Raw genomic sequence first — 19,826 nt, 5'->3', positions numbered from 1 at the left:
ACTAAAGATTAGGCTATGTTTCACATTCTCATTAGCAGACATCAGTTGCAAATCTTCACTTAGTTAAGCACAGATACTAATTAGTTTCAGAATTTTTGCATGTGTAGCTTATTTTTGAATCCATGAAAATATGTGAATCAATCTCCATTGTGCAGTAGTGCTCTTTGTTTATTGATATTTGGATAGATGTAGTGCCTTTGAAAGTATACCTATATTTTATACATGTAAAAATCGAACTGTACCTAATTATTGTGTGGATTAATGACTTCTGAAGGCCTGTATGTGCTTGTTGCATCTTTATCTATTTATAATTTCAATTTAATTTTTTGGGTGACTCTGACTGACCTTCTGTCCATGGACTACAGAAAAAAAATTATAATTAAAAGCCCTTTAGCCGTTACCTCTGGTGCAGTAATGTTTATTAATTTGCACTGTCCCAAATAAACAAATAAATAAATCTCACAACATGGGATAATGATAATCCTGCACAGAACTGAAGTACAGTAACCGTCGGGCTTTGCGGCAGTCCACCAATAGTTTCGCGGGTTGTGAGGGCGCAGGGCGAGAATCTCACTTCCTGGTTAAAGATGGCGGATGAGAATGAGACAGCACCGCAGCCGGAGAAAGAAACGGAGGTAGAAGTGGATCACGGACACTGCAGCAACTGTGAAAATGAAGAGCATCACTCTGATGACGGGTGAGCGTGCATGCACTTTATTGTTAGCTCTTAAATATAAAATACTCTTCCACAAGGCCCGAAAAGACGGGGCCCTTGTTCAACTAGGCTGTGGCACGCTTACAGCATATGAGCCCGCCCCCTGGTACTACCCTATTGGTTCACTTGCCTTGATTGACGGACGGATCTCTAAAACGATTGGCTCAGACGCCGTCAATCAAACACAAGGATTGTTCCAAATGTCCAGTTCTATGCGATCATTGGCATTTGTGTGAGAGATTTAACAGCCTCACTAAAATTCTTGGTTTGGTAGAAAACAAATAAGCAATTACTTTTAAAGTCGCTATTCCATGTCCCGTTCAACAATAAACGGACCGATATTAATAAATAAACTGCTAAATCGCTTTCAGACCTGGTATGCAGGCCTTTATTATCACTAGGTTGTTAGTAATATGGATTTACTGTCGCTGACCGATGGCTTGACGTTATCTAGTTAGCTTGACCGCTGCTAGTCCATCCTTAAACGTTTGTATCACCCTGCCCTCGCTCTCAGGTGTCTTCTCTTTACCGATGCTAACCCTTAACGTTATATGAGTGTTACTTTCAGTATTATATAGCTCCGTGGTTTCACCAAAGTCCATCTGCTGCCTCTGGTTTACTGATACTGAAAGAGACTCATTAACCAGCTTCTTGTCCTGCTACATGTCCTTCAAGGTCATTACTCGCACCTGCTAGAGAGAATTAGGGAGTAGATTGTGAAATATTAAGTTTAATTATTATAATGAAGTCATGGCAGTATGCCGAAGATCCGGTAACATGAATATACAGTATTTGCCTCATAAGACTTGTGTGGTTTTCATCTGGTCATAACTGGGTCTCTCAACCTAACCATCTTTTCAAAGGACTTTCCAAAACTACCCCAACCAGACTAGGACATTTTCAATCAAATTAGACATACATCATTTAAATCTTATATACTATTGTCCATTATGTTAAAGCGGTAGTTGGTTATGATTTCACTTTTTTTTTTTTTTTCTTTTCTTTTTTTTTTTAGTTAGTGTCTAATGTTGCTGGTTAGAACATAAACACCCTCAGCAAAGCTAAGACACTCAAAGTTCAATGCAAAGGGAGATATTTTCTTTTAAAGAAATGGCTTTTTAAGGGCTACGAAAAAAAGGTTGGTTACAACGGGCTCTGAAGACATTTTTTAGGGAGGGGCTTCATAGAACCAGGAACTTAACAGGCCTTTTTTTTGACAAGAACAGAAACCGCCTTGTAGAATAAAGATTACATATGTGAAAATAACACGTAATATAACGAAGCATGAACACGTTACGCTGCACCCCATAAACAATCCAGCCTTTGACAAAAGCTGATGAGCCACCCCTTTAAGAGGAAATCCTCCATTTCAGCTTCTGTTTATTGAAGCAGGCTAGAGAGAAATAAGAGGAGCCCCTCTTACAGGGATAGACGGCTGTCAAAGCAGTAGTCACAGGGGTGCTTGTTTATCTGTCAGTCTTTGTCATATAGCCCACCTCCCCTCACACACACAAAGCATGCTTTTTTTGCAGGTCATGTGATAGACCATCTGTCCCCCGTTAACAAATGTAGCTCCGCTCTGTCACCTCTCTCCCTTCGTGGACATTAATAGGATTAGCTGTGCATCTCTGTAAGTCGTCCCATTTCAGCTCGACCACTGGTGCGGAGCTCGGCTCTTGTGTCTGTGTAGTTAAAGAATGAGTTGAATTGCATGCTGGGATGGAGAGACATTAGTGCTATATGATAGGTTTGCCTTCTTTTTTATTATTATTGTTTCCTTTTAAGTTCAGATTCCACTTCATTAAAATCTCTAAATATTTTCTCCCAAATATCTATCAAAATTAATTTTTCTTGACATTTTTAAAACGGCATGTAAAAGATTCACTGCAGCTGCAGTTAGTTCTGAGTGGACATAACCGCTCACTATATCTGCCCATGGATACTGAGTTCATGTGTCCCGCAGGGAGAAGGGGGACACAGGTGCCAAGAAGAAGAAAAAGAAACAGAAGAAAAAGAACAAAGACAAGTCTGGAGGAAAAGATGCAGCACAGGATCCGCTGGCCAAAGTGAGTATGTTTGTATGGCTTTATGTGAATAGCACCAGATTGTTTACATCTAGATTACCTTTGCCGCCTTGTATTCCAGCTTTAGCAGTATCAGCCTGAAATGTATGGATACATGACTACTTAAAGCTGATTTATACATAAACATTATTATAGCTCGTCAAATCTACGCGGACTGCAAGCGCTGTGATTGGTCTGTTAGTACCCCTCCCTCCGTATGTATTTGAGTTTTGTGTATGTTTAGCACTTTAATATATTTTAAGTTTTACAAAATAAAACAAAGCAAAGAACAAGTGTCTTATTTATTATAAAATGTAGCACTACATCACTTCGTTGTTCGTGACAAACAGTTGTTCTGCCAAGTCCTTGTGGAGACTGAAAGAATGCCGCCATCTGCTGTTCCGTTGTCATCTTTTTTTTTTTTTTTTTTTTTGTAGTTTTTAATAAATTATCTGTTCTTTGATATTTATTTGCCACATGGCTGATGCTTCTCCAACAAGCTCTTCTTCAGTTTTGCCGTGGTCTGCTGGTTACACACGCAGCATGCCCGTGGACACTGCAGACTAGCGGTTTGCATGTGTACCAGATGTGATGGGGACAACGACGCAGAAGTATTAATAAAAACAGACGTACATCTTACGGTGTAGAGACTACAGTGTATGTCTGACACAGAGTATAAATCAGCCTTTAAGTGTAAGGGGGAAACAATTCTTTACAAGGATTGTCCCAAATTCGTGGTGTACTCGTACACAGTTAAAATATTTGTAATTATACTTATATTTTATTGCAGGAAATAATTTAAATGCAATGGTATACTTTACTTTTAATTATTACCTGATAATATGGCATCATGGCATGGTGTTTTAATAATTTTTTTCTACATTTTCACTTGTTTTAGTCTCTTCCTCAGGTAAACTCCCTCCCTGCGGATAAGTTACAGGAGATCCAGAAGGCAATTGAGCTGTTTTCAGTGGGACAGGGTCCAGCTAAAACCATGGAGGAGGCCACACGGCGCAGTTATCAGTTCTGGGACACTCAGCCTGTTCCGAAACTTGGTATTGATCACTTGTGCCACTATACTCGCAGATTTTTTTGATTTTTTTATCCAATATTAAAATAAATGTACTTTAATTTTTATATTTATTGCTTGGTTTGAGATCACTAATTTCTTTTAAGTAATGCCGATTTTTAGCATTATAACATCTGTTTTCTTGAGACTCATGACTTGTGGTAAAGTTTAGACTGCAGATTGAAGTTTTTTGTGAATTGCCTGATGACAGAAGTGTGATTCTGCTGTTTGTTTGTTTGTTTGTAGGAGAGACTGTGATGTCACATGGCTGCATTGAGCCGGATAAAGATAGTATACGAGAGGAGCCCTACAGCCTCCCGCAGGGCTTCAGCTGGGACACTCTTGATCTGGGAAACCCTGCAGTGGTGTGTAATACAAACCACTAAACTTCCCATTCAATATCTTCTACCGGACACAACTCAGTCTTGAAGAAGTTTTCTGTTTCCTCTCTTTCTCTCTGTGAAGCTGAAAGAGTTGTACACTCTCCTGAACGAGAACTATGTGGAGGACGATGACAACATGTTTCGGTTTGATTACTCTCCTGAATTTCTGCTCTGGTAAGAACGTTGGCTTAAAGTCAACTGGGTGTTGTAGTTTTTTTGGTCTTGTATTTGAATGGCTTTCTGTATTTATTTTTTTATCTAAAAGTTAACTGAACTGTGTCCTCGTCTCTCAGTTTAACGGTTCTCTGTTTTTTTCTCAGGGCTCTGCGTCCTCCAGGCTGGTTGCCTCAGTGGCATTGTGGAGTGAGAGTGGACTCTAATCATAAGCTAGTTGGCTTCATCAGTGCCATTCCAGCCAACATCCGCATCTATGAAATGTAAGTGTTTCTTTATAATGGTTTAAAGGGGTACTATTATGCTCTTTCACCAAGTCTTGATTTTGTTTTGGGGCATAGTTAGAACATGCTCTCATGATTGGTGGTACAAAAAATTCATTATTTTTCACATCATTTACATTATTAAAGTACCCTTCTCCCCAGTTTGGCACAAGAGGCTTGATTAGTTTGGGTCTGATGAAGGCCCGCCTTCCGAAAAATAAAATATGTTGTGATTGGTTAGCTGTCCCAGTGCGTTGTCATTAGCGAAATGCTCAGACTGTTTCAGTTCTGCCCACCCCTTCCAGTTACTGTACTCTGTCATGTTATGGAGGCTGTCCTCAGTAAAATGTAGGGCTGTGTATTTCCAAAAATTTGGCATTAAAAAACATATAACGATACAGGGGTTGTGATACGTTATTTTGCGATAGATAGCGATACTGTCAGCAAAGCGATATATTGGGATATTTCTTATTTTAGGAATAGGACATATTGTGACATCACAAAACTCCTGAAAACAATGCTGTAGTCCAAACGAGCCGTTCACTGTAGTTCTTGAGAAGGGATTTTTTTTTAAATATCTCCCTTGGACTTTGAGATTTGTTACTTTGTAGATCTTTTTTTATGCCTAAACATACACACTACACACTGACTGAAATTCAAAAAGAAAAAAAGCATAATAGGACCCTTTTAAACGCACTTAAACCGGAAATACCTCAACCGTCCCTCTAGTGGCAGTAGCGCTGAACTTTCAAATTGGTCATGAAGCAGCTATTACCTTCTGATTATTCAACATGGGTAAAATGAATGATTAAAGGTATAGTTCTACCAAAAAATGAAAATTCTGTCTGTTTACTCACATTTAAGTTGTTCCAAATCAGTATGCATTTTTTTTTCCGTTGAGCACAAAGTAATTTTTTTTAAGAATGTTGCTAATCAAGCATTTGACGGAAGCAGTTGAACCCACAATTCTCAGTATAATATTGAACCATCCATGGTTCAATATGCCTGGAGCTTCATAAGTTCTATTAATTCTGTGATGCATATGTGGCGTCTCTGTGCGAGGGCACCCTTGTATGATAATCTATGTTTTTCTCCAGTGTACAGAAGTGTGCAGGAGTCGGTTATTTATACATTTTATTTTTTTCCCCCAAAATTTTGCCATCAGAACCAAAGCAAACTGAAAACCATGATTAAAAACTGAGGTATGTATGGAACCGTGGGTTAACTATATTGTTGCATCCCTAGTAGATATTGACTTGAATATTATAAACAAAAAATATTGTTTTACCATTTTTTTTTTTCTTTAGTTTACAACACTTTTTAAAATGTCTTGTTCAACAGAAGGAAGAAACTTCTACACGTTTGGAACAACTTGAGGGTGTTTATATATATATATTATATATATATATATATATATATGACTTTTTTTTAATGCGGTGGTGGTCAATTAATAACTACCAATATATCTGGGGGAAAAGGAAAAAATAGGTCTTTGCAGGGCTGAATTAAATTATTTAATAATAAGAAATATATTTTGAAGATTATTTGTAACTGACCATTTAAAAAAAAAAAGACACCAGATTAGTGACCATTGTTGCCAATCAGAGAATGAATGTAATGGTGAATCTCAGGCTTTTAAATTATTCTTATGTAAATTAGAATGACTAAATCTAGCCACATTTTTGACACATTGTGCAGACTGAGACTACTTGTTGATCACTCAGTTCCCTTGTTGACCCATCATCTGCTCTTCGATCCTCCCAGAGAGAAGATGATGGTGGAGATTAACTTCCTGTGTGTGCATAAGAAACTTCGCTCGAAACGAGTGGCTCCGGTACTCATCAGGGAGATCACGAGACGGGTCAACCTGGAGGGTATCTTTCAGGCTGTGTACACCGCTGGTGTGGTGCTGCCCAAACCAGTGGGCACCTGCAGGTAAGACACACATCTGCCCTCTTTTAACATGTACAGCTGCCTCTGTAGAGTTAAAGGTAGCATTAGATGGGCTATTTGGTGAAGATGTTGATCTACCTCCCTATTAAAACAAAATGACCCTACTCCAGTGGGTGGTTCTTAAATATGCCTTATTATGCCACATTCAAATGTCATAAGGGTGTTTTATTTTTTTCTTCTTTCCTTTTTTTTTCTTCCTTCTCTTTCTTGTCACTGGAGCGGTTTGGCCACACTGTTTTCAAGGATTTAATTTAAATTAGGGATGCACCGGTTGACCGGCCATAAATCGGAACGGCTGTTTTTTGGCTTAAAATACGCGATCGGTGTATTTTAATAATATTATAATATTATTACAATAATACAATAATATTTCAATTCAAATATGGGATGTTTTAAATAGATTAAAAAGTGACAGTAAAGATATTCATTGTTACAGAAGGTTTCGATTTGAAATAAATGCTATTTTAACTTTATTTTCCCTATTTATCAGGAATAGGTTAAAATATATTCAGATGGAAAACCAGTTATTTTATATTGTAATAATATTTCCTATTTTAAATGTATCTTTGCTCAAGTAACTGTAGCCTTGGTGAGCATAAAAGACTTCTTACAAAAACAAAACAATTGTACCAACCCCAAACGATTTAATATCCTGAATTTTCCATAACAATTAAAATCATTCATAATAAAACGCTACAGTGCTTTATTTTTTAATAATTAATGACTTATTAATCCAGTCTGATGTCGTGAAGTAAAAATTGCCACTTGATTTTGCTGTTTGTTTGCTACTGTTACTTTAAAATAGGGCTAAAATAATTATGAGTTGAGTGTTAACACATTGTTATGCTGTTTTTAACTTTTTTTTTTTTTTTTTATGTGGAAATCCCTTTTTCACACTAATTGCCTTGCTTTTTTGTATTGTAGATACTGGCACCGGTCCTTGAACCCACGAAAGCTGATTGAGGTGAAGTTCTCTCACCTGAGTCGAAACATGACTATGCAGCGCACCATGAAACTCTACCGACTGCCAGAGGTGTGTGCCAGCCTGCTTCTCTGGGTAACATCTGGGAAGTATCCTCTTTTCCTTGTTTTCTTATGGCATGTTTCTCTCCTGTAGGCTCCTAAGACTTCAGGCTTAAGGCCGATGACTGTAAAGGATGTGCCAGCAGTTCACCGCCTGCTGAATGAATACCTGAGTCTGTTTAACCTGGTTCCCGTCATGAGCCCTGAGGAGGTCCAACACTGGCTGCTTCCTCAGGAGAACATCATTGACACATATGTAGTGGAGGTATTACACTCACTGAACCCTAAGAAGACACAGCATATATCATTCTATTGATATCAAACATGAAGGCTTTTCAAAAATAAGAATAGACAATCGGGTTATTTCTGTAAAATACATTTAACGTGAATTATATTTCCTTTCTGTAGAATTCAGACGGGAAGTTGACTGACTTCCTGAGTTTCTACACTCTGCCATCCACCATCATGAACCATCCTGTGCATCACAGTCTGAAGGCAGCATACTCCTTCTATAACGTACACACCACCACCACCCTGCTGGACCTGATGGGAGACGCTCTTATCCTTGCCAAGTCGGTCAGTCACTGAAAGATATTGATTTTCATTATTTAATTGATTATTTAGCCATAATATGAGTTTACTTGGCTATAGTTTTGGTGTAAATTTATCCCTTGAAGTGAACTACAGTTTTCCACATTTGGAAAAACTTTGCAAAAATGAATTAATGTTAAAGCACCATAGGCAAACCTGCATTTATTTAGACGAACATCAGTTTGTAAATGGCAGGAGTTGGAACATTTAAACTAAGAGCAGATTAATTAAAGCTTTTCTTGTGACATTCCCCCTTCAGAAAGGATTTGATGTCTTTAATGCACTGGACCTAATGGAGAACAAAACATTTCTGGAGAAGCTCAAGTTTGGCATTGGGGATGGAAACCTGCAGTATTACCTCTACAATTGGAAATGTCCCAGCATGGGGTCAGAAAAGGTACAGGTTTTCAGATGTCATACACATGATTGAATTTTCCTGAAAGATTCAAATCAGAGGTTTTCAGTCAGAGTCAAGTGAAGTTCATTGGCTTGTAATCAAAAATTAGCATTGGCATTGCTAAGTTCATACACTAGATGGCCATAGTGCTTCATAATTTGGCTCCAAAAGCACATACAGTCATGGCCAAAAGTGCTGGCAGTGACTTCAATTTGTGTTTTGCAAAATTTGTGTCATGGCAATTTTCCATTTAAGTTAAAAAAAAAGGTATGAGACAAATGACTTTTGAATATTTATTTTCCTACAGGAAAATTTCTGCATTCATACTGTCATTCAGTGTTGGCTGTACATTACAGCCAAGAGAAAACACCCAAACTCAACATTTAACCCTCTCAAGGCAGGCGTTGCAGATTTGCAACAGTAAAGTAACTAAAAACCTTGTTACTCCAGATACATATTTTATGAATCTGGAGTACTAAAAACTTTACTATAGGTTACTAAATTTACTAAGTTACTAAAACTTAATTTGAGCCTGAGAGGGTTAAACCTTCATCAAATCCAGATTCTTGGATCTCATCCAGATATAATGCATATATGTCAATTTAAGGTGTCTAACTATGCCCTACATATTTTTACTGTATGTGTTCCGGTACGTTAAAATTACCATTCCGGCAGCAAGAATGATCCTGAACTAAATGAAGATCAATGTCTTGGTGTTTGATGTGTTAAAGGGTACATAACATACATAGTTTCACCTAATCTCATGTTAATCTTGAGTACCTATAGAGTAGTACGGCATCCTTCATATATCCAAAAAGTCTTCAGTTTTATCATATTTATAAAAGAAAAATACAGCTTTCTATGTTTTATATTTATTTTAAAAAAAATTTACACATACAGATTGTTTCTGTGCAGCCAATCTGTTTTGCAGTTTTTTTTTAAACGGTTGTTTTCTCTTGCAAATCACTGTTTATAGGCTTGCAGTGCTTTTGAACGTTTTTTGGTAAAAAAAAAAAAAAAGATGTGCCAAAAGTAAAAGTGCAGGAAAGTGGAAGTCAGAAGTCTGCAGATCATATTTATTTTGCCTTAGCATGAAGCTGCAGTTTCCCAATACATGAATTACACTTACAAGTAACAGTAAAATGCAAATTTTTTTTTTTCTTATGCTTGAAATGTGACTTACACCATTACAAAGCTTCTCTTGCGCATGCAAATTTAATTTATGCTTGCAGTCTTATGTAGACTCCCAAAAATATTACCCTGTGTAAATCTTTTTGATGTTATTTTACCTTCATATAAGGTGCATTTCTAAGAATTTAATGCAAATCTTTTTCTAAGTAGCCAGGGCATCTAAGAAAATAAAATAAAATTTCCTGCATCACACAGTGATGATCACTCAGCACACATACACAAATAGATTTCCTGTTATCTCAGCTCATCCAAAAACATAAGAAGAGTTTATTGATGTAGCACATTTGTTACAGCTGACCAAAGTGCTGAAAAAAAGTCAAAGATAAACATAAATAAACAAAACTGATGAAACCGTAAAACAATGGAACATAGATATGCTTTCGACGTCATTTTAAATGTTTTAATAGAAGGTGAAAGGCGAATGTCGAGTGGAAGTTGATTCCAGAGATGGGGGGGCGCAATAGGAAAAAGCCCCGTCACCCTTCTATTTTAAGTGTGAATGAGGGACAACTAAAAGAGCTCTATCAGAAGATCTGGAGGATGAAACAGGAATAAGCTGATCTCAGAGATAAGATGGGGCTTGACCATTAAGAGCTTTAAAAACTAACAACAATATTCTAAAATAGACAGGGAGCCAATTGAGAGAGGCTAAATTTGGTGTAATGTGATCTGTTTTCTTTGCCCCGGTCAACAGCCTTGCAGCAGCATTGTGTACCGTCTGTGAGTGTGCAATGGATAACTGAGGAAGACCCAAATATAATGAATTACAGTAGTCAAGGCGGGAGGTAATAAAAGCATGAATGACTTTCTCTAGGTCATTAAAAGTAAAAAATTATTTCAGTCTCAAGATGATCCGTAACTGATCAAAACTGCTCTTGACAATTGTATTAATTTGCTTAGTTAAGTGAAGTTCAGAGTCCAGAATGACACCAAGGTTCCTGACCTGGGAGGAGACTGAGGGGAAATGCTTGCCAAGCTCAATTATGAGACCACTTCTCAACTTAGGGGGACCAAAGATGATTACCTCCATTTTATTTTCATTTGGTCGTAGAAAGCTATTGGACAGCCATTTCTTGATGTCCCCAAGGCAGGCCAAATGGGTTAAATGGTATCGCCAGCTTTCAATTGTATGTACAACTGGGTATCATCAGCATAAACATTAAATGAAACATTGTGTCTCCTAATAATGTCTCCCAAAGGTGGCATATATAAATTAAAATGTAGACTTAAAATGGATCCTTGAGGCACTACACAGATAATAGGAGCAACAGATGAAGAAAACTTTCCTAACTCAACAGAAAAAAACCTGTCTCTTAAGATATGAATTAAACCACTGCAAAGCAATGCTCCCAATACCAAAAAAATTATCTTACTGGCAGAGAAGAATATAATGATCAACTGTATCAAAGGCAGCTGTAAGATCAAGAAGCAGCAGAACTGAACTTTTACCACTATTCACTGCAAGCAAAATGCTATTGAATACTTTAAGCAAAGCATACTCAGTGCTATGATGGGCAGATAAACCAGATTGAAGAGGTTCTGTTAATTTAGCTGCATTCAAAAAGGAAATCAATTGTGAATATACAACTTTTTCTAAAAATTTTAGAAAAAAACGAAAGCTTAGAAACATCATCAAGACAGTTTCCCTCCAAACCCTGTTTCTTAAGCAAAGGTTGAACTACAGCATGCTTAAACCATTTCGGGACTACCCCAGCACTCAGAGACGAGTTAATCAATGACTGAGTGGAAGTACCGATTTCAGAAAAAGAGGCCTTACTAATTTGAGAAGGAACGACATCAAGTGAAGAGGCAGTTTTCTTCATCTTATTGACCAAATAATGACTCAAAGAAACATTTTGAAAACAAGAAAAGGAATCCAGACTTGCCAACGAAAACAGTGACAGGTCTGATGACTGCAAGGTAAAAGAGGAGTGAATAGCTAACACTTAATCTGAAAACAAAACTGTAAAAAAATTTCACAAAGTTCAGTTGAGGGTTCCACATGAAACCGACAACCTGGATTATTATTGAATTAATCGTGGAAAAGGTCTAGGTCTATGAGAGTGTGTATTAATCAAATCTGAAAAATACTTCGACCTAGCTGATTTTGCAGCTTTCTGAAAGTTAAACAATCAAAAAACAGTTAAAGAATCCGGTTTCCATTTCCTCTCCACTTGATGACATGCTAAGAGAGAGCGCATTTTTGTCGAGCCAGTAATAAGATTTCTGCCTGGGTGACTTTAACTTAAAAGGTGCAATTGCATCTAAAATATTAGAACAAGATGTATAAAGACAAAAAGTCAGTTCATCAGGCCCAATGGAAGACTCAAGAACATTCAAAATAGATCCTTAAACATTGTTAGCATGATATATTTCACTAAACTGAGGAGGAATAGATTAATTTATAAAACGAGAGTAATGGCCCAGATGTTTTTCCATAACTGCAGAGTTCTCTGCATGGACAGTAAAAACAATAGGGCTGTGATCAGAGGAGGAGACATATGCTATGTTTACATCATCTAAAGCGACAGCATTTGACAAAATAAGGACTAGAGTGAGACCATGGACATGAGTTGCTCCATTTATATGTTGCATAAAACCAAAAGATTCCAAAATATTACAAAATTCACTGACCAAGGGTCAACCTGGGTAGCACACATGTATATTAAAATCTCCCAATAATAACAGCTGATCACATGATGGCATGATATGAATTACAAATTCACAAACTCTCGTATAAAAGCACTGTCAAAATTAGGTGGCCTATAAATAAGCACACAGAACACTGCAGTGGAGACAAACTCTAGCACAATACATCGTAACTCAAATTATGCATAGCTCCCGACAGAAGCGGGACGTATGTTAAGGGCTTGTTTAAAAACCATGGCAACCCCAACGCCCTTGCCAGTACAAATACTGAAGCAACAAACTTTGCAAAACAGAAATTTTCCACTGCCAAAACGTTTTCCATTGTAATTATTTTATATTGTATTTTTTATTAAGAATTTGAGCATTTTATTTAATTCAATGTGTACAAATCCTAGAACTTAAGTATATAGTTTACTGAGCTGCTATAATTATTATAATTTTTTTTTTTTTTTTTAGGTGGGTTTGGTTCTACAGTGATCTATTCCACCATCCATAATCTGTGTCTCGCATGACAGTGAGACTGATTTATGACATCACACACTGACCACCTTGCCAGATGTAACCGATGGATTCAGGAAGGAGAATTCACCGCCCATTTTTAAGTTTGAACTTTGAACTCTTGGACCTGCACTACTCCTCTGTCTCTCTCTCTTATTCTTTCTCTGCTCATGGACTTAAAGCCCTTGTAATTACCATCAATCAGAGATGAGGAACCTTAATCTGTTATGATTGTTAACAACGGTGCGTGCACACACACACACACACACACACTCATAGGTAACACCAGACAAGCTCATGATGAACCCTGATGCATAAGTGTTGCGCTGTTCACATCAGTAGGTTCAACTCATTTAGTGTAAGAAGATTTTACTCTCCCTATCCAATGGGAGGTGCTTTTTGCAACAAAAATGGATGAAAATGTTTATTTCATAAGTGTTTTAGAAAAGACCAGACAATAATCAAAGACATGTCAATTCCTAAAGAGAAAAAAAAAAAACAGCTAATGAGATAATAAAAACCCCAAGTGGACATGACAAGGGCTGCTGTCAATGATTTTCCTGTGGTCATTCTCTTCTTCACACATCTTAAACTTTTGCCATGGAAACAATGTCTCTACTTTCTTTTGACAAACTTTGACCAACTAATGGGTGCGGTACCTAGTAAAAGAGATGGTTTTATCTGTCCGCTAATCAGTTTATTGCTAATTTGTCTCTAACTGCCTGTGATCCCCTTTCACTGTATTGCCAACAGAGAGCACCATGCTTTCTATAAACAAGAAAAAAACTACATTAGATCCACAAGTTGACAGTTGTTGAAACTACAATGTATACCTGGCAGATTTGGCAGGGGGGGTCATCATAAATTAGCAATAATGTTGGAAATGGTTTTGATTGAGGTGGGTTGGGGAACTGAAAAAGAGTTGCGAATGAAATGTGGTGATTTTTGTCTTGGATGATATTGCCTGCTCAAAGTTTTAGAGCTCTATAAGGATTGGAGAAGGTCCTGATTGTATTGTAACTTATTTATCGAGTGACTTCATCTGTCCAACAAATAGAAGAGGATTTTCACTCCAAATCAGTACAGTTTTATGAGTAACTGGCAGTATCTATTTAAAGTTGGGGTTTTCTTGAACGTAATTTGAGGAAACAGGCTGTGGAAAATACAATGAAAACAACTGAAAACGGGTCTTTAGGTTTTTATGATGGAGGGAAAGATGTCAACGTGTATTAATTTTTTTTCTTCTTTTGTGCTAAATAAAAAGTAGCAGCTGCTGTGAACTGTTGGGTTTTGGTTTGTCATTTGGGTTTTGGTAGATTATTAACTCAAATTTAATCCAGATTTAATCTGCACTTGCTGTTAGTTCTTGGTGTGGGAAATTTTAAGTTTAGCCACCACCAAGATTAATTTAACCTCAATGAGGTTAATACCATGCTTTGTTCTGTTAATCCCCATGACTAGAGCAATCAGCTTAGTCTTGTGGATGTGTTGATTATAGACCCTAGAAATTTGCAACATACACTACAGTTCAAAAGTTAGAACTTTGTTTTGACCACTTCTTTGAGGCTGTGTATGTAATTTATTCCATTGGCAAAGCATCATTACTCCAGTCTTCAGTGTCACGTGATCCTTCTGAAATCATTCAAATATGCTGATTTGCTGCTCAAGAAACATTTCTTACTAATGTTATAGTGCTTAATATTTTGTGGAAATGGTACTTATTTTATGCTTCCTTGATGAAAAGAAAGCTCAAAAGAATAGCTCTTATGTGAAATATCTCTTGGAGGATTATAAATGTCACATTACTAAACATGCCTTATGATGTGCAAACATGTTACAATATTTATTTACTATTACTTTTGGATTCTTATAAATTTGCTTATTAACTGCATGTGAATGGTAAATGTATTTTTGACTGTCTCTGCTCAGTTCTGCAGGTGAAGCTCGTGTAAGTGACTGTTGAATGAAAGGGTTTGCACTCTGTCCTACAAATTCAGACCCGGAGCTGTAAATGATGATACTTGAAAGCATGAAAGCGGGGTCTTCGCTGAATCAAATTGACAGATTTAGACAAGAAGTTAAATGTGCATATGTGTTTATAGATGATAGTAAAATATTGTTATTTTCAAGACAGATTAACATCTAACCACTGACAAAAGCTGTGAATAGTCCCACTGTCATCTGTTCACTGGTTTCTAACAGGAAGTGAGACATGTTAAAGTGGTCATATAATGCAATTAAAAATTTTCCTTTCTCTTTTTAGTGTTACAAGCTCTTGGTGCATAAAGAAGATCTTTAAAGTTCCAAATACTAAAGTCTCAAATCCAAAGATTTTCTTTATGAAAGTTAAAGGAATAGTTCACCCAAAAATGGAAATTTTATTTTTATCTGCTTACTCCCCAGGGCATCCAAGATGTAGGTGACTTTGTTTCTTCAGAAGAGTGCAAACAGAGATTTTTAACACAAACCGTTGCAATATGTCAGTCTTATAATGGATGTGAATGGAAATCACAGCTAAAACATACAATAGAACAAAACAAAAATACACAACAAAACCAAATTAAACCCTATGGATTGAGAAGATACACTGATGTGTAAAGACACAAATCGATCAGTCTGATCCATAAACTGAACAGTATATAGTTTTTTCCTCTGATTAATGCAATGTCTGAACTGTTAGAACTCTCCTGAGCACGTTCTCAGCAGCAGGTTCGTGATGTGTCATCTTGGTTTATAGCAAATCGCAGACTTAAGTGCATTAATGTCACCTATCTCTCAAATAGACATTTATTGATTTGGACCATCCTAATTGAGAGAGATAGGTGGCGTTAATGCACTTTTAAACACCCCCAAATGTCTACATACTGATTTTGGAAAATGTGCATAATGACGCCCATAAGTTCACGCAAGAAAGAAGCTGTACCTTTTATTCTTGCTGTTGCCGCTTTTATAGTAAAAACTAAGCTACTTCCAAAAGAAGACACAACTAAAAATCAGTGGTTAAGTTGCATTTACAACACTGTTCCAGAACAGTTCAACCCAAATATTTAGATGTGTGCAGTGCATTTTATGGAGGACTGTTTCCTGTGAGAGAAGCCTACAGTGCCAGTGTCAAGTCAAGTCTTCTTTATTTATATAGCACTTTTAACAATATAGATTGTATCAAAGCAGCTAAACAGCATTAAATAGGAAAATATTGTGTCAATAATGCAAAAGCATCATTGAATCCAGCTCAGTTCAGTTTAAAATGGCATCTTTGCAATCAAGTCGACGTTATCGCTGGAAATTAAGTGTCCCCAACGAAGCAAGCCAGAGGAACCAAAACTCCACAAAATGGTCTTGTCCCGGTGGCCATTTAGGAGACAAGGTCTTGACTGTGGCTCTGTCTCTGGGGCTCATCTAGTTGTCCAGATCTCCGCTGACATTCAGGGCTGTAGAGGTCCTCTCTAGGTACTGATCCACCAACTGGACTGGATATGTACTGGATCCGGGTGACTGCAGCGACTATATGAACTGGATACAGACTGGATCTGCTGGCTACAGTGACCCCGGAATAAGAGAGAAACTGACTAATATTAGCGTAGATGCCATTCTTCTAACGATGTAGCAAGTACGTCTTGTGTTATGGGAAGTGTTCCCTGTTACGGTTTTCCTAATTAATGCAGCGTAAAAATCCTTTAATGGATTTGAATATTAGAAATGTGTTAGTGTATTATGTCTAAGCCAGGTTAAAGAGATCTGTTTTTAATCTAGATTTAAACTGACAGAGTGTGTCTGCCTCCCAAACAATGTTAGGTTGGTTATTCCTGAGTTTAGGTGCTAAATAGGAAATGGATCTGCTGCCCAGTTGATTATGATATTATCCACCTTTTTCCTCAAAGCAGAAGTAAGCCTATGGGTGAGACTTCAGTTTCATTAGCCGCTATAGGTAAATAACGAGGAGAATAACAACGTACAGCAAACGGTAAAACTGTTTGCAGTACAAAACAGTGTGTTCTTAATTAAGATGACAGATAAAAAAAAATATGATAGGACACAGCAATTGTCAATATCAAGCAGCAAAACAAACTGTTTTGTACAGCTAAAAATAGCTGGATGCAAATGAGACCAGAAGCTAGACCCATAAAATGTACAAATGGCGGCGCCCATTTTTACGTCAGGAAAAAGGTGCATAGGTAAAATCAAATTGCCAGAGTTTTGGGAATGCAGCAGACATGGAGGACTATAGTGCAATAAGAGCTTGTTCAAATACTGAAGTGCTAAACCATTCAGGGCTTTATAAGTAATAAGCAAGATTTTAAAATCTATAAGATGTTTAATAGGGAGCCAGTGCAGTGTTGACAGCACTGGGCAAATATTGACATACGTCCTGGTTCTAGTAAGTAAACTCTAGCTGCTGCATTTTGGACTAGCTGGACAACCACCCAATAAAGTATTTCAAAAATCTAACCTTGAGATCATGAAAGGATTAACGTTTCTGCATTTGACATTGAGAGCATAGGTCATAATTTTCATATATTTTTGAGCTGAAAAAATGAAGTTTCACAAGTGCCAGAAATGTGGCTTTCAAAGGAAAGATTGTGATCAAGTAGTACACATAGGTTCTTAACTGATGATGAAGAATTGACAGAGCTGCCATCAATTCTTAGGAAGTGTTCTAGGTTATTACATGCAGAGTTTTTAGGTCCTATAAGTAACACCTCTGTTTTTTTTTTCCTTCAGAATTTAGCAGTAAGAAATTACTCCTCATCCTGGTTTTTATATCAACTGTGCATTCCGTTAGTTTTTCAAATTGCTATGTTCCTCCGGGCCACGAAGAAAAGAGAGTGGAGTATCACCAGCATAACAGTGAAAGCTAACACCGTGTTTCCTGATGATTTCTCCCAAGGGTAATATGTAAAGCGTGAAGAGTAATGGCCCTTAGTACAGAGCCTTGAGGTACTCCAAACTGCACTTGTGATCTGTCATGAGTCCGGACCCGGTGGCCCTCCCTCTCACCACCAGAGGGAACCACTTCCATTCTCCCAGACTCATCACCTTCACTCCGCACAGCTGTGTCACCCACTCACACATTCACTCTACACACCTGGTTCACTCTGCACACCTGTACTCACACACACAGCCGTTCCCCATTTGTTCACGAGTATACAGTTTTGTCTCACACACCACTCTGTCTGGCTGCATTAATCGTTGTTTGTATATGCTGTGGTTCCTGATACTTAGGGGGTGGGGACATAGCACAACTCGTTTTGTTAGGATTTTTTTTAGGGTTTAGAGTTTGAATAACTTAAATTGCGCTTTTTTAAAAATACATAAATGGACCAGGGATGGTGCCATGTAATTTTTTAACAGGTGCTGATGCACTGTAAAATGTAACTGATGATCTTACTAATAAAATTAAGTGAATCTAACTTATTTTGAATAAGTTTGTTGACCTTACTAAGTTTAATAAAGTAAGGACAACTTTTTAGCGCGGAAAGTTAATAAACTCAAAATATTCAATTACCCTCTACTTAAAATAATAAGTATTTTGAAAATGTTCGAGTGGTCATGCGCAGTGCTACCAGTAGGTGGAGCCGATTTGAAACGGAAACGGAATACCATTATTTCTGGTGAAGAGCACATGGAAAGGTAAGGCAGTGCTTGATTGACTTATTTTTAATGTCTGAATTGCTTTGTATACATAATTAATCGTGTAATAATCATATTAAACTAACTAGTGTTACACATGAACATTGGATGCGTTTTTATTTTAATCAAATTCTTGGATTGTGTTGGATTGTGTTAATCGAAATGAGGAGTCTAGCATTGCAAGTCTCTAATTGTTAGGTACATCCTTTCAATCAAGGAACATTTTTATGTTTTTTTTTTTTTTTTTTGTCAGTAGGTTCTCAGTGAAGAACTTAAATAGAGTAACTTTAATAAGAGTAAAGTTATAATGTATACACTCAAGCCAATGTAGTATTTTATTTAATTTGCATATTATGTAATGTGTATCTTTGTTCCTATTTTTTTTTATTAACAATGATAAAATAATGGTTAAGTTTTTTCCACTTTTACATTCCACTTTTTCCTTGAGGAGAAAGGAAATTGTTGAGATTGAGTCTCCAGTAAAAGAGACGCCAAAGATGGCCATCACTATTCACAGAACGACAAGTAAGTAACAATTAAATCACACAACCTAACAACATTTACTTACCCCCATGCCATTCCAGATTTATATGAATTTATTCAGATACAAATTCTTAAAGTCGTCCATCTCAGAGTGTGAAAAATGTGAAAGCTCTTAAAAGCATATATACATTGATCGTGACATCAATCCATATGACCATATATTAACTCTCTTTTTCTAAAGAATATCTGTTACATTTGGGACACCATGAGGGTAATTGTGGCAATTTTCAAATATCTCTTTAACAGAGTAACCAAAAGCCTAATAGATAAAGCATTGTTCTTTTTCCTTTTACAGATCAATGCAGTTTGTTCGCATCACAAGCAAAAACCTCAAGCAAGATTTTTTCACAGCACTTGATCAACATACAGCTCGATTTCTGAACATTTTTGAAACCAAAAAAAGGGGCAGCTGGAAAAAGGCTTTGAGAGTTTCTTGATCAAATTAAGTTGAAGGTAAGCTTGTCATTGCTTCTTTCTTAAACTAAATTCTGTAAAACTTAATTCTATGTAAGTTTTTTTTTTTTCAGGGCACTGTCACTTCATTTTTAAAATGGGTTTCTTTCTGACTAATTTTAACTTCTTTTTCCAGGGCACTGACATCACTGCTAATCACACAGCAGTTCTTCGTGGACTTCCTCTCCTTCTTGGAGAAGAAACCTCTGACTTTTTCAAAGCAACATTGG

The 19,826-nt window shown here is 37.0% G+C and overlaps 1 protein-coding gene and 1 long non-coding RNA gene across 3 annotated transcripts; both read left to right on the top strand.

The window, feature by feature from the left end:
- Positions 1 to 543: 543 nt before the first annotated feature.
- On the top strand, positions 544 to 14,249 carry LOC113050230 (glycylpeptide N-tetradecanoyltransferase 1-like). Of its 2 annotated transcripts, none has more exons than XM_026213025.1 (12): positions 544 to 697; positions 2,679 to 2,781; positions 3,689 to 3,833; positions 4,094 to 4,212; positions 4,313 to 4,404; positions 4,551 to 4,667; positions 6,432 to 6,602; positions 7,545 to 7,653; positions 7,738 to 7,908; positions 8,052 to 8,219; positions 8,494 to 8,631; positions 12,928 to 14,249. In XM_026213025.1, exons 1-12 carry the CDS (start codon positions 588 to 590, stop codon positions 12,946 to 12,948), a joined length of 1,464 nt encoding a protein of 487 aa, XP_026068810.1. In that variant the 5' UTR covers positions 544 to 587; the 3' UTR covers positions 12,949 to 14,249. The 2 variants fall into 2 exon arrangements, with proteins under 2 accessions (XP_026068810.1, XP_026068803.1); XM_026213018.1 differs by having other exon boundaries at positions 3,677 to 3,833.
- Positions 14,250 to 18,640: 4,391 nt separating this feature from the next.
- LOC113050475 (uncharacterized) lies at positions 18,641 to 19,826 on the top strand. Its single transcript, XR_003276771.1, has 3 exons — positions 18,641 to 19,125; positions 19,439 to 19,596; positions 19,733 to 19,826. It is a non-coding gene; the product is annotated as an uncharacterized LOC113050475 (long non-coding RNA).

Source organism: Carassius auratus, chromosome 3 (genome assembly GCF_003368295.1).
Source record: "Carassius auratus strain Wakin chromosome 3, ASM336829v1, whole genome shotgun sequence".
NCBI lineage: Eukaryota > Metazoa > Chordata > Actinopteri > Cypriniformes > Cyprinidae > Carassius > Carassius auratus.
This window is presented reverse-complemented; position numbering and strand designations above follow the sequence as displayed.

Excerpts from the sequence above, each read along its gene's own strand:
- LOC113050230 (XM_026213018.1), top strand. The coding sequence starts at position 588 with ATGGCGGATGAGAATGAGACAGCACCGCAGCCGGAGAAAGAAACGGAG. Across the intron at positions 698-2,678 it reads GAGCATCACTCTGATGACGG|GGAGAAGGGGGACACAGGTG; the intron begins GTGAGCGTGCAT and ends TGTGTCCCGCAG. Across the intron at positions 3,834-4,093 it reads TCAGCCTGTTCCGAAACTTG|GAGAGACTGTGATGTCACAT; the intron begins GTATTGATCACT and ends GTTTGTTTGTAG.